This window comes from Rhyacophila brunnea, unplaced genomic scaffold (genome assembly GCF_057557595.1).
Source record: "Rhyacophila brunnea isolate RB1 unplaced genomic scaffold, BYU_Rbru_1.0 scaffold_12, whole genome shotgun sequence".
NCBI classification, from domain to species: domain Eukaryota; kingdom Metazoa; phylum Arthropoda; class Insecta; order Trichoptera; family Rhyacophilidae; genus Rhyacophila; species Rhyacophila brunnea.
In genome coordinates this window covers 38,574,824-38,588,786 of record NW_028232774.1, presented here as the reverse complement: position 1 = coordinate 38,588,786, position 13,963 = coordinate 38,574,824, and the positions used below count along the sequence as shown (strand labels likewise).

General features: G+C 36.4%; 1 protein-coding gene across 2 annotated transcripts in view; it reads right to left on the bottom strand.

Moving 5' to 3' along the window:
- The window catches only part of LOC147078149 (hemicentin-1-like), a 90,527-nt gene that overhangs the window by 22,392 nt on the left and 54,172 nt on the right, over nucleotides 1-13,963 (bottom strand). For both annotated transcript variants that reach the window (XR_015072281.1, XM_085961258.1), the window contains exons 34-40: nucleotides 13,258-13,587; nucleotides 11,874-12,064; nucleotides 10,480-10,725; nucleotides 8,277-8,445; nucleotides 6,904-7,077; nucleotides 5,007-5,158; nucleotides 1,330-1,505 (exon numbers count right to left, since the gene is read on the bottom strand). Coding sequence is in view for 1 of the 2 variants with exons in the window: in XM_085961258.1 (XP_085817384.1) it covers nucleotides 1,330-1,505; nucleotides 5,007-5,158; nucleotides 6,904-7,077; nucleotides 8,277-8,445; nucleotides 10,480-10,725; nucleotides 11,874-12,064; nucleotides 13,258-13,587 (1,438 nt within the window). In the remaining variant the exon portion in view is untranslated. The remainder of the gene's footprint in view (nucleotides 1-1,329; nucleotides 1,506-5,006; nucleotides 5,159-6,903; nucleotides 7,078-8,276; nucleotides 8,446-10,479; nucleotides 10,726-11,873; nucleotides 12,065-13,257; nucleotides 13,588-13,963) is intronic.

The following is a 13,963-nucleotide window of genomic DNA, read 5'->3' as shown; positions in this document are numbered from 1 at the left end:
CTGATCTGCGTATATCTCACTTAGCTGGTCAACCCGCCATGAATGGCCGCCCTATGCCCGGGCCCCAGGCTAGAGCCCTGTCAGCCTCTTCCCCCCCTTGTGGGGGTCGTGTGTGCGATAGACCGTCACTGAGTGATAAAAATAGGTAGTGATATATCCTCAGGGTCTTTCGTGGTTTAGCTCAGTCGGCGACCCCAGGTGTCAAAGATTTTATTAAGTATAACTATTAAACTTTATTTCGGTAGACTCGGGACTGTAGTGTTATAAAGGGACACGGGTGAAATAATAAGTAATTCACGGGCAACACAAATTTTTGGCAGCTTCACTTTTATTATATTTTCTTTTTTACGAGCACATTAATAAACTCCCCGACAGTCAGTGTTTAGCGGTTGAACCTTAGACGCTAACTGACTTCGACAGGGTTCACAATACCCAGTCAAGAAGAAATATATATCGGAAACGCGATGCGGTTCTCTTTATTTTATAACGCGACAGCACAATAATGTTACAATGGTGTTGCCGTTTTAATATTATTGCGTACTTATTATTTAGAATTCTGATTTTACTATTATAAACGATTCTACTGAATTTAAATTACATTCACCCATCACGCTGTACAATTTACGTTTCATTAACTAAACATACATTTAATACTTAACTAGTGGCCGCGCGGCATAAGCGTTGGACTACAAAGCCGTGGGTCCCAGGTTCGAATCCTGGGTCTGGCAAGTACAAAAATTGTTTTTCAATTTGTGTGTGTCAGGGTATGGACCTAATAGGTTGAGCAAGTGGCTGACATCCATTTCTCGTAAAAAACAAAAATCTGTCAATACAAACCTCCACTCTGTGGAGGCCCATATGATCCTATCAGGATCGGACATGGTCGAAAAAAAAAAAAAAAAAAAAAAGAATATATTGACGGGTTATCAAGGAGCTTGGTTGCATGTTTTGTTAAGCCGACGATTTTTGAGATTAGGTAACATGTTTCAGCCATTTCTGAAGTTACAGTGTAGGCACTAGCAATAGGCTAATGTGAGAGTGTATCAGTAGGTACCTACATGAGTAGTTATAAGCCAAGCCAAGATTTTTTTTTGTTTAGATAGATTTTTACATTCAGATTGATAAATAATACCATTCTGATTGCAGACATCTCATCTGCTTCAAGTAAAACCGGATGTGTTCTTCCGCCTCGTTTCTTCTCAAGAGAGATATCACTCTACTGCATCGTCACTTGAGAATGGCCTTCGAAATGTAGTGGAAACATGGAAGAAGAACACACGATGACAACCAACAAACCAAATACAATAACATAAAATAACTATTTCTCACCAGCTAGAGCAATTAGTTCCATGACAAGGTTCTTGCTGCCCATCGCTTCCGGTGCAGGGAGCGCCTCCATGGAATGGAGCCGGCTTTGAGCAACTTCGGTAGCGGCGCCTGGAACCAGTTCCGCATTTCACTGAGCATGCTGTCCATTCATTCCAATCGCTCCAACCGCCATTGATCTATAAAATATATTAACCATATTATATGACTAAGAACATTGGTGGTGTCCTGTATTTGATCACCGCAGCAAGCGGTAAGCATTTTATTTCCTTAAGATTGTGAAAAATCTAATTATATTACTGAATGTCTATTCTGGATGTCCAGTTCATCCAGAATGGAAGCATCAAAGTATTCCATTATTTAATGTCTCTATACATTCATTTGTCTCTTATGTTTTTGGTCGCAGTGTTTTTACACTAGAAAAGTATGCATAATGGAAAAAACAAGAAATGAAGCCACATACAGTCGAACTTGGTTATTACGATCACGGAAATAGCAAGATCTCGGATGTAATGAGGAAACATTCGTTGACATTTTAGTTTATGATTTTCTCCGGACATTTATTCACTTTTATAACGAGCTACTTCTCGGGTATACCGAGCAAAACTGTTAATGTGTCGATCGTTTAAAAACAACATTTTCGACCCTAAAGCCTCGATGACATTGAGCTACTTTATAAGCTGCTTGTTGGCGAATTTAAAAGCGGGCCAGCGCAAGTCAGCTAGTGCGATTGTGATGATGACACACAAAACTTTCCACTCGCTCAGAAGCCACAAGCTAGTGACTATTTTGACAGGACGTAGCTTGTAAAGTAGCTCAATGTCATCGACCCATAAGCAATAAAATCCGACCGGGCAGTTAACTAGACCGATGCCGCCGCGATCGGATTACGTTTATGACACTAGTTAAGTGTCTAAGTACCTAATTGATGTTTTCGCCGACAACATTGAAAAGGTATCCACGCATATGGTTGAAATTGCATCTAAAAATCCAAGCTTTGAAGTCAGTAGGTACTTACCAGCGCCGGCGGCTCAGCACTACATTACAATAAACAACTTCTTTGGTAGTTTATGATTGCTATGCTTGTTTCGGGGATTTTTCCGATGTTTTTCAGATTTTTTATGTTCTATACTTAAATAGAACGTGGCACGAAAAATGTTATATAACGATATAACGAGTAATGCTTATAACGAGCAAATTCAGTCGGTCCCATCATCTTCGTAATAACCAAGTTCGACTGTAGTTAATTGAGTGGTTGAGGATTGAATGTATTCAAGTGCATATGTAGGTAACCAACTTGAGTAGGTAGGGATAGATAGTATGCGATCAATTCTACAAAACTGTTTCCAGCATAGTGTGAGGTCTGGTTCTTAAATGATACATATGCTATGCTTTATGTTATCACCGGCCTTCTTCGCGCTTAGGCGGAGATGGCAGACCGTGATAATATCATGGCCAAAGAAGCGGGGGTGGGAGACAGAAACGCACATTGTATGCTGTTGAGGCTGGTTTATTTTATCGTTGTTGCAGGGTATTGTCGTTAGGCGGTGGGTTGGTAATGGTGATATGGCGGGCTGCAGACGTGGTGTCGCGGGCTGCTGATGCTTGTTGCTTGAGATGCTGCTGGCTAGTCGGCGTCCGAGGCGAGAGAGATGGTGCTGGCTGTTCGGCGGCCGAGGCAAGAGCGAGCTTTTTGCGCGCGTCCAACTGTCAGATTGGCGGCGTCATGTTCGTCCGTCGGTCGGGAACCTCCCTGTTTTACCGACGGATTGACTAGTGGCGGCCGTTTTCGACAGACCGCGTCTGTTTTGGCGGTAGCGTGGACGAATTTGAATTTTGGTATTTTCAGTGGAGGTAGGCTCCGCTCGGCCGGAGGTTGCGAGAGCCGCGAAGAGTGGACGTAGGCTGTGGTGTTATGGGAAAGTTGATGGTTCGGTCCGTCCTTTGAGGTGGTCTCCTGTGGGAGACCTTCATCCGGTATCAATGTGTTATCGGTGTTTTTAGTGTTTGAATACATTGCTATGAAAATAATAACAACATTTATACACAAGACTTCATAGAAGTTACCTCAATGTATGTAATAAATGCATACAACTTTTCATACAAAGTAGTTACATGGTTGAATCCTTTTTCAGGCGTAAATAGGTGTGTGGTGAAATTATGACAACTGCTATCATCAGCCCCTCAAGTGTGATATTGTTTTCGTTCTAACTTAATGCTAAATGTAATAATAGTTTCTTCCACCACAGATGATTTGATACATGATTTGAAAACACCTCAAATATATTGACCGTAGAAAGGAAAAACGACGTAACCCTCAGTTTGATCAAAATAGGTTTAATTTATAATAATGTTGTACACAACATACATCTTATATCGAAAGCTGCAAATACCGATTTACTATTTAAATTTAGCTGGCAATCTTGAAGTAAGAAAAACGACTTAACCATCATTTTTGTTGGTTTTATTATAAATTAACTCAATAATTAATATCAGATTAGGGATATAAAAACCAAATTATTAATTATCATGCACGTCACGGTTATGTCTATTTTGTATTTTAACTTTGAACGAAAACCATAACAAAAACGTTTTTGTGTCTCCTGTAAAATTTTAATTGTGTGGATTACGTCCTTTTTCCTTTCTAGAATCGATATACATACTAAATAAAATCTTATGACACTCGACAGGACTTGTTTCCATATCCACTTGATTCTGGCCAATGTGCTTTACCAATTAGGCCACAGGTAAAATTACGACGAAATCAGCTGATAGTATTTTGCTTATCAAATCAAATTGAAAATAAATAGTTAATTAAATTATTAGCAAGTGCAACTAAGTTACAATTAAAATTTAGAGTGATCGAGGCAATAGGGCACTTAAGTGATACCCACCTTGATTTAATACACAAAAACTGATAGTTAAAAATTAACGCAATTTGATGAGCATTTCATTATTTAAGAAACTACTAGTTTATTTCGTTGTAATTGGATCGGCTCCTGTAGTTAATTAGTAAAGCACATTTGCGCGATTCAATTGTATGTTCAAGTCCCATAGGGTACCGTATTTTTTTCAAAGAATTTTTCTAGTATTTATATATATCTGTACCTTAGAGCCTAAAGTTTGGAAGTCACATATTCAAAATTTTGTAGGAGAGCAGATTTAGCATAGTTAATCTAATCTAGTTAAAATACTCACTCGCATTCTGACTAAAACTCCGTATGTTGGACTTCCGCACTTTTGCAATTAAGCTTTTTGCTATAGCTTAAAGAAAAAATGACTTAAATTGGACATCCACTCTTTCACCTATAAGTATAATAATTGGATAACCGTCGTTTTAGAAGTAAGTATTTTGAAAACCATGTGACATTGGGCTCCCAAATTTTCAGCATTAAGAGAACGTGAATACACATTTAAATCTGCATACTTGACTCAAAAATGATAAAAATATGACTTCCGCACTTTCAGCTCTAAGATATAATATATATTTGAGGTGTTTTCAAATTATGTATGTTCCACATAATAAATTATGTATAATCTGTCCAACTCACAAATAGAGTTTTATAGGTTAGAAGGTTAGATGTTTCCTGTTTAGCTTCATTCAATTTACCACTGCACAATAAGTCAGATTTTCAAAATGACAAGACATTTAACAATTTTAATTGAAACATTAAAGTTACCTTGCAAGGAGCCACGAAGCACTCTCTTGTCTCACTCTTGTTTCCTCGACACGATTTTTTATCTAAGAATTCCTCTGGTATTTTAGGATTAACTTTTGTTGCACTTCCGTTATTTTCTTCCATGCCAGCTTTAAGGTTTTCAGGATCTGTATCTATAAACAATGAATTTCAAATTTGGCGTAAATGAGGCGTCTAATTCCAAAAAGCGATAAGTCCACATTTGGTCAAAATCGAGAAAAAAATACGCATGTATTATTTGTATAATTTTACACAATATGTATTGATCTATAAATTCCAAAATGCGACATTACCCTACGAAAAAATATATTTTAAGTCTCGATTTATTACAAAAAGCGCCAAGTCCGTGTTTCATATTATTTAAAGCTTGGTTGATTTCGCGCATGTTTAAGTCAACCAATAAGGGAACTTTCAATATTGAAAAGGGCGAATCCCATGCTGTAGCATCTGGTAAACTCATGACAGTGCCATGGAAATATGTGCCTTATACGGCATAAATTAAAAAGTCAGGTACAAGTAGCCTATGTCCAAATTTATTTTGCCTATATTTATATATTTATTACATTTAAGAGTTTATCGGCTGAAACAAATTGCCATTTGGTTCTAATTTTGACATAGAATACAACGGAAAAAATAATCTCACGTTAAAATACATAATTGAAGCTTGAAACATAAAAACGTTGTTTCCCGAAAATATTGAAATGTGGACTTGTCGCTTTTTGTAATTAGACGCCTCAAATCATAATTTACATTGGATTGTTGAGCCAATTCAAGAAATAAACAAATAATTAATTATATTCAACTATTTCTTTTATTCAACGAATAATTCACAAAATTTTAAGAATGTACCATTCTAATTATTGAACATACATACAATAACACTCATGAGAAAATATAGCCAATAGAAAAGATCTTTTTTGAAAAAAGTAAAAAACCCGGCATGAATCAAGCCTGCGTCTCTTGGGTATCACACCCTGTGCATTAACACTATGCTACGACTGCCATGCTTAATTGGGACAAATTTTAACTATTGGCCTTTTTTACTCTAAGTGTTTATTACTTTAATTACTAATCGACGACACGGATTACTCCAATATTTCTTGAACTTGCTAATAATTTTAATTAACTAATTCTTTTATTCTAAATTTTTAAAAATTATGTATGTTAAATAATTAATTGTAATGTATATAAGTTTTGTACTATTCCATTTGAGCCGTTTTTTGCGACCCAGGTTTCGCCTATGCTTGTGCTTATCGAGTATTATTATTAATAAGATAGCGGGTTTTTTACTAACACTTTAACTATTCATAATTTGTTTGTTATTTTTTATTGTGACCCTTGACTTGATAGTCCCACATCCTGAAGCGGGCCCCCCTTCCTATCGCTAAGGATAAAGGTAGTGTGACGCTCTACAGTAGCGTTTTCCAAATGGTGTACGCAGTACAATTAATATATTTAGTGTTTGTATATTTTAATACATCCATTTGAAATATGGAGTTGTCAAGTATCGATAGGTACCTACACTAATTTGAAATAATGACATTATAGCAAATTTTTGATTTGTTTTTATCTCACTTATCTGGTTGATTCGCCACGCCGCGCCCTTCCTGAGCCCGGGCCCCTAGGCTGGAGCCCTGTCAGCCCCCCCTTGTGGGGTCATGGGGTAGGTAATGTAGTTTTTACCTACTTTATTGTATTGTATTAAACTATAAAAGTACTATGTATGTACTATTAACAGTCCGATACAGGATATTAAATATTTGGTTTTTTTAGTTTCCTGCACAATTTGTAAAAAGTCACTTACGGGATAATTGACATTAGGCCACGGTAGGTACTACAGATATTATAATAAAAAAATATAATGTACATATAAAATTACCATTGTTCAATTGGTTTATAGAATTATTAGCTAACAGTAGGACGGAATTATTAATTCCCGTGATAGCTTTGAGGTCTCCGAAAAAGTGACATTCCCTCGTGCGGAAGCTTTTTCCTTTTCCGCAGCTCATGCTGCACTCGCTCCACTTACTCCAAGGACTCCATTCAGCAGGAACTGTGAACAGATTAAAATAATAAAGCTTCATTTACTATATCATCCAAGGCCTGAACAAAAACGAACCGTAAGTGCAAGCAAGTAAACATTCGGCACGCTTATATCTCGGCTCAATGCGTTAGTACGGTTAGAGTAAGATATAATTTCTATGGATGAATTTTAAAAAATTTGAAAACGTCGCCGGAAAAAATTGATTTGGCTGATTATATGCATTTAAAAACTGCGAGCATGTGTTGCTGAAATTTATTGTTTTTGTGTTAAATACAAAGTTAGTGGTAATTATTTTTAGTTATTTTAATGGAACATAACGTCTCTGTTCTGGCAGAACACACTAACTGGAGAATACTAGTTTTGAGTAATTTGACTTTGAAGTTGTTAAAAAGTTTGAAATAATGGTCTATCATGTGAGTTTATTAAGTAATCGTAAAAAGGATGACATTAAAATAAAGACTGTTTATTTATTAAGAAGGTTTCCAGACGGTAAAGTTTGAAATAAGGACCATTTTGGTACTAACTCAATATGTAATTTTTTCGAATTAGTGTCTTCTGCCAGAACAGTGACGATTAATATCATGGTTAACTGTGTTGTTTAAATTTGGTGGTCGTACTGAGAAGCAACATGATGGTATAACGTTTCATAGTTAAGTTGGTAATAATAAAATCATTGCTCTACCGTGCGTTATACGCTAGAAACACGACTTCATTCTGCCGAAAAATAGGCCCTCTCTATATATCATTACACTGAGATATCATCCTTATTATAAATTATCATACTCTGAAATAATTTCAAAGATTGAAGTTAAGATAGCCGTAAAAGTGGGAAAATTTCTGTATTAAAACCATTGTTTGTCAAGGTGCATGCACCGTTTATAAATAAATAAAAAAATAGTTAACCTTTTCTATGCCTCTCGATATTACTGTGACAGTATCTGTCAGGCCGTAGATTTTTAACAATACAATAATATGTTGAATGTAGAACGAAGCTCTTACTACAATTGTTGTAATACCGATAATTTGTGGCTTCATAATTATTCAAACAGATGTCACTGTGTGTTTAATTTTTTAGATTATGAAAATCAATTGACAGTGGCTAGTAATTTGAGTTAAAATTCAGACAAGATAACTCGTGAAACCTGTCGATCACGGCCTCGTAGAGTGAAAAAACTCACTGAAGGCATAGAACCGGTTAAATGTCTTACCGAGTACTTTAACGTTGAATTCTTTCTCGACGGTTCCAGCTTTGTTTTGAGCATTGCATACATATTTTCCAGTATCATCCAAACTGGCATCCATCACACTTAAATATCTCCCGTCTAAAGATAAATGCAGGGAGCCTCTGGTCTTGATGTTTTGAATTCGATAGCCATCCTAAAAGTACGCAGAAAAAAAACATATCAGTACCCCGAGTAAATCATTATTAGACTGGATCAATCCACAATTATAGAAGTATAGTAGAACCTCCATATAACGGACTATGCGGGTGAGGGGGTGTCCGTTAAAGCCGACAGTCCGTTATACAAAAACATAAACAAAATTCTGTTTATTCGTCTTTGGATGATATGAGGCGTCTAATTACAAAAAGCGATAGGTCCACAATTCAATATTTGCGGGAAACAACTTTTTTATGTTTCAAGCTTCAATTATTTGTTTTAACGTGAGTTCATTTTTTCCGTTGTATTCTATGTCGAAATTAGAACCAAATGTCAATTTGTTTCAGCCGATTAACTCTTAAATGTAATAAATATAGGCAAAATAAAATTGGACGTAGCGCTATTCTACCTCACTTTTTAATTTATTCGTCATAAGTCACATATTTCCGTGGCACTGTCATGAGTTTACCGGGTGCTACAGCATGGGAGACGCCATTGCCAATATTGATCGTTCCCTTATTGGTTGACTTAAACACGTGCGAAATCAACCATGCTTTAAATCAGGGGGGGGCAAACTTTTTGGATGGAGGGCCAAATTCAAGAATTCAAAATGAGCGACGGGCCGCAAGTAAAGTACCATTTTTAGGTATACACTATTTATTATCACGAAAAATAAACATTACAAAAAAAAATGCGAAGAATGAAACTGTTGTACATTTTTTAATATTTTTTAAAATGCAGGTGTTATTTTCGTAGTTGATATTCTCAAAACTGTTTGTAAATGGGCATCGGTGATATTTGATCGTAAAGAATTTTTATTGAGGTTCATGATCGAAAATGTTTGTTCACATATATAGGTTGATCCAAAAATAACGAACATTTTTCTTGCATAATCTTTAAGTTGGTCGAATTTGTCTGAATTAAGGACATTGTAAAATTTGGAGATTTCTTCAAGATGATGCAATTCTCTTAAATCAGTGTCACACTGCAGATCTCAAGTTGTAGCTCTGTCGGTAGGTACACTATCAATATCTATCGCGTACTATTGCTAAAGAAATTTTAATCTATTGTCAATATTTTTTTAAAAATTATAAAAAAAGTTATTCGTAATCAGAAGTACAATTAATGATGGCGGGCCGTAAAAAATACCCGGCGGGCCACATGCAGCCCGCGGGCCGCAGTTTGCCCCCCTCTGCTTTAAATATTATGAAACACGGATTTGGCGCTTTTTGTATAAATCGAAACTTAAAATATTTTTTTTCGTAGGGTTTTGTCGCGTTTTGGAATTTTTCGATCCATACATATTGTGTTTTCTCGATTTTGACCAAATGTGGACTTATCGCTTTTTGGAATTAGACGCCTCATATATCCAGACACATCCGTTGTGGAGTGACGTTAATGTTCGATGTCGACGCGCTAGCTTTCGGTAATCCTGCTTTGAAAAAAGAATCAGGTTTTGTTTGCACTTTTGAAGTCTGCTGTTTTTTTTCTCATCAACTCTCTAAAATTACGAAAAGGCGTCTAGTACCTATAGTTGAATTTTTTTATCTGATGAATAGTCAATAAATTTAATTAGATTATCATGAGCAGAACATTGTTTACAAGAGGTGACACCTGGAATGAAATATGTATAACATATTTCATGATGATGTTTTAACATTTGAACGGATATTTTGTCTGTTAGATATATTAAGATTCTAATGTATTCAAATATTTTCAGTTCACAGCAACTATAGTGTGTAAAAATTCTTTCATGGACACATTCGATTTCACATTTTCCACAATACTATAGTAGTTTAAAATTCTAGTTAAATTTCTGTCACAATTCATAGAGTAAAATCAATGCTGCCAAATATCATTCAGAAGCGACGTGTATCCAATAACCGGAGTCCTTGTTTCAGATCAAATACAAAACTAAAAAATAAGAGGTAAATTTATCAGATGCAGAATTCAAATCAGTAACCCATAGCTTAAGAGATTAACACTCTGTCGGCACTCCAGCGAGTACAAGTATCTATGTGTAGTTAGTTACCTTAAACCAAATGATATCAGGTTCTGGATGTGCCACTGCATTGCACATAAGTTGAAATCCTCTTCTTATCTTTGCGAAAACAGTTCCGTTGGCATTGACAATACTTTGTTTATCGTCCAGTGGATCATTTACGATGGTGGGAATTTCAATCACCTCCACAGTGTACAGGACTTCTGTGCTTCCAACTAAATTGCTGGCAATACAAGAGTAGTTTCCATTATTGGCTACGGTTACATTTTTTATCACCTGAAAGATAGTAAGAAAAAAAAATTGTACCGGAAATTTTATTCTTTGTCAAATTTATCAGCTCTATTAGTGAGAAAACCCATAGGAAGCAATGTGGGAAGGTGTGGATTTCGCGAGGGGCTTACAAGGCATTATTCAAAGCACACAAAAATCAGACCCTCCTGCACTATTCATGTTTTCATACATTTTTTTAAATATTTATTGGAAGTGGAAGTGGATCCGACCTAGCATAATTGATTAGTGAAAATTTTTAATCGATATGACCAATAACAAAAAAGGTAGGCAAGTGGCTTAGGTGGTATCAACCTTTAAATAGCCTCTATCGGTGTAAACTGAAAAACCTTCGTAACTTGTCCACCTTTATACCACCTGTGGACTGTGGAGTCTTAGTGATTGGGCCAAATTGCGGTCGCAGTCATTCTTAGTCCCCACCTACTCAAATCCCCTTATTTATTATTGTCACAATACCAGACGATGAGCAATTACGGGTCATAAAACGACCGCGATGGCGAATAAGGCAGTTAGCTCAAGTGATATGCAGCAAGCGGATGTGAGCGAGTTTGTTATAACTTTACCGTCGTTACCTACAAAGTTACATCAAGAGCCGTCGTGCGTGAGTCAGCTCAAGAATACGAACGGGTGCGTGTTGCCGGGCTACGTTAACTACCGAGTGATTCAAAACATATCTGTTCGACCTTCGTTGCACTAAGTTTGTTACGGTTTGAGTGAATGTCGCGTCTATATCATATATTCTGAACGTATCATCATCATTCATCAACCTATATATATATATATACAATATCATCCATCCAAAAGTGTATGTATCGTTTACCAGTGCGTGAGTGCGTGACCCCCGAACCGGTCCAGTGCGCGCCAGCCCTCTCAACATCAAAGGTCAGTGCCTGGTATTCCTGTGTAAACTCTCTCCCCTAGATACGTAATCCACCATCCAGCATTACCTTCAAATACAGTCCACTGGTAAAAGCTGAGTTGAGCTGCTCGAAATGATTTACGCCTATAGCCGAGGTGGAAAACTCTTTCACTAATCGCGATAAATGGCAAATTGACCATAAATTATAGCTAATTTGAGTCTGCAGTTAAAGGCTGGAGTGATAAGAAGTGTCAAAAGAAACAATCAGAGTATTTACCAATGTGCTGTTATCGTCATTTATTGTGATTTCAGGATACAATCCTTCAAGTATCTCTGTGTAAGGATGTTTCAACCATCTGACTGCGGGCTTAGGGCTACCGTTCACTGGGCATTCCAGGTAGACATCTTGACCTTTCTTAGCCGACAAAAACAAGCTTTGATCTCGCTGCTGTTCAACAAATGGACTCACTGGAATGAAAAATTATTCAATATCATGGTTGCAGTGTCAAAAACAATTTCGAATTTCGAATTATGTAACACGAATTATAGGTGGAAAATTATATGACAATGAATATCTGATATCTTATTTTGAAATGTAGTGCCAAAAGTGACAAGCGCAACATATATGACGGTGCATGTCGCGGACTATCTATCACATGACGTCACAGTAAGCTACCGCTATAGGAAAAAAGTGTGCAATATCGTTTTTCTTGGTGTTATCAGACTGATAGTCCCATCCCGTAGCCCATTTTGAACTTTTAAACGAACATTATCAGTTGGCAAAATCTGCCGAAATCACCAAAACAACAATGAGGTCATCTCATGTTGAACCGCACTGCATGACGTTTTGAACATTTTTATCATAATCTATTTCTACATTTGAGTACCTTGGTATCAAAGTGGGACAAACGCCACCTCCCACTAAATTCATGTTTTAATTGATTACGGTTAGTGCAAGTGATGCTCTTTTCAAAAAATCCACCAAAAGTATCAAAAACGGTAGTTTTCATAGAGAATTTTGAGCTTAAAGTTGATATGTTATATGAAAAACGGACACTTTTCACACATGTTTGTGAGTCTCCTGTAAAATTTTGTAAATGGCTTATGTCCCACTTTGATACCAAGGTACTCATTTTTTCGAATCTTGTCAAAATCACGTTTTTTGTTTTTAGTGGTTGGCACTATTTATTTTCTATAAGAATATTGTCTATTACCTATGGTCTGCAGGTTGGGTTCTGTTCAAAATATTATCTATGGATATAATATAGCAAGTAATTTTAACGTACGCACACGTAGAAACTGTTAAAATTAATTGAAATTAGCATGAATAATTAATAATATGTAATTCAAAATACTAATACATTAGAGTTGGCACTCTCTGTAATTGAATTTAGAGAGGTGGTGATCGTTCAAAATATTCTGCAAAATGACGAAACCATATATAAAATTTGTCGCCGTGACAGCGTGACATGCATCTCAATTTGATAACAACTTTACTGAATGAATGCCGAAGCTATAAAAAGGAAAGTGATTTTATTCAGATAATATTATTTACAAACGAATTTCAGGTTTGTATGACAAATTATATTGACGTATACAAATTACACTATAATAAAATTAATGTGATATAATTTAATGGTTTCCATTAGTACTATACTCACTGTAAACATCCAGTAGGAAGTCCATTTTATCTTCACCGACACTATTCTTGGCCACGCAGGTATAGTTCCCTGCATGCCCAACGGATACTTTCTTTATATGCAGCACCTGCCCATCCTCGTGTGTCATCATATTGGTTTCATAGAATCCCATGTACTGTTTGTCTTTGAACCAGTAGATACTCGGCACTGGCTTTCCGTAAGCCCGGCAGTTAAATGTGATTGGCTGACTTGCCAACGTTTCCATTTGTTTCCTTTTCCTCTTTTTTAAATCAGGACGAAGAAGGACGTGAATGTCATTGGGAGTCTCATTGAATATTATGTCGGGCGGTACTGAAACGAAATAGCATTCTTGTGAAAGTTCTCACCTCGCGGGAGGGGGCAGGGTTGACACAATTTACCTTTTTTATCCCACATTTACTTCTAGCTTATAGCTTCTCGTCGCTTCAATTGCAGAATACCACACTTTTCCAAATTTATTCCTCATGCCCATATTTTGAATTTAGTGATATACACCCAGCAGTGGCGAACATAAAGAGTGCACATTAAACTTTGTTAGTCATGCGTGTTTAATTTGTTTTTATTGAACTAAGACTACAATTTACAGATGGTGTTGGTTAGTTTTTATAAATCAATTAAACCCAGCCTAAACCAAACCATAATAGTTTTGGTATATTTTGGGCGATACCACAAGATTGTACAAACATTT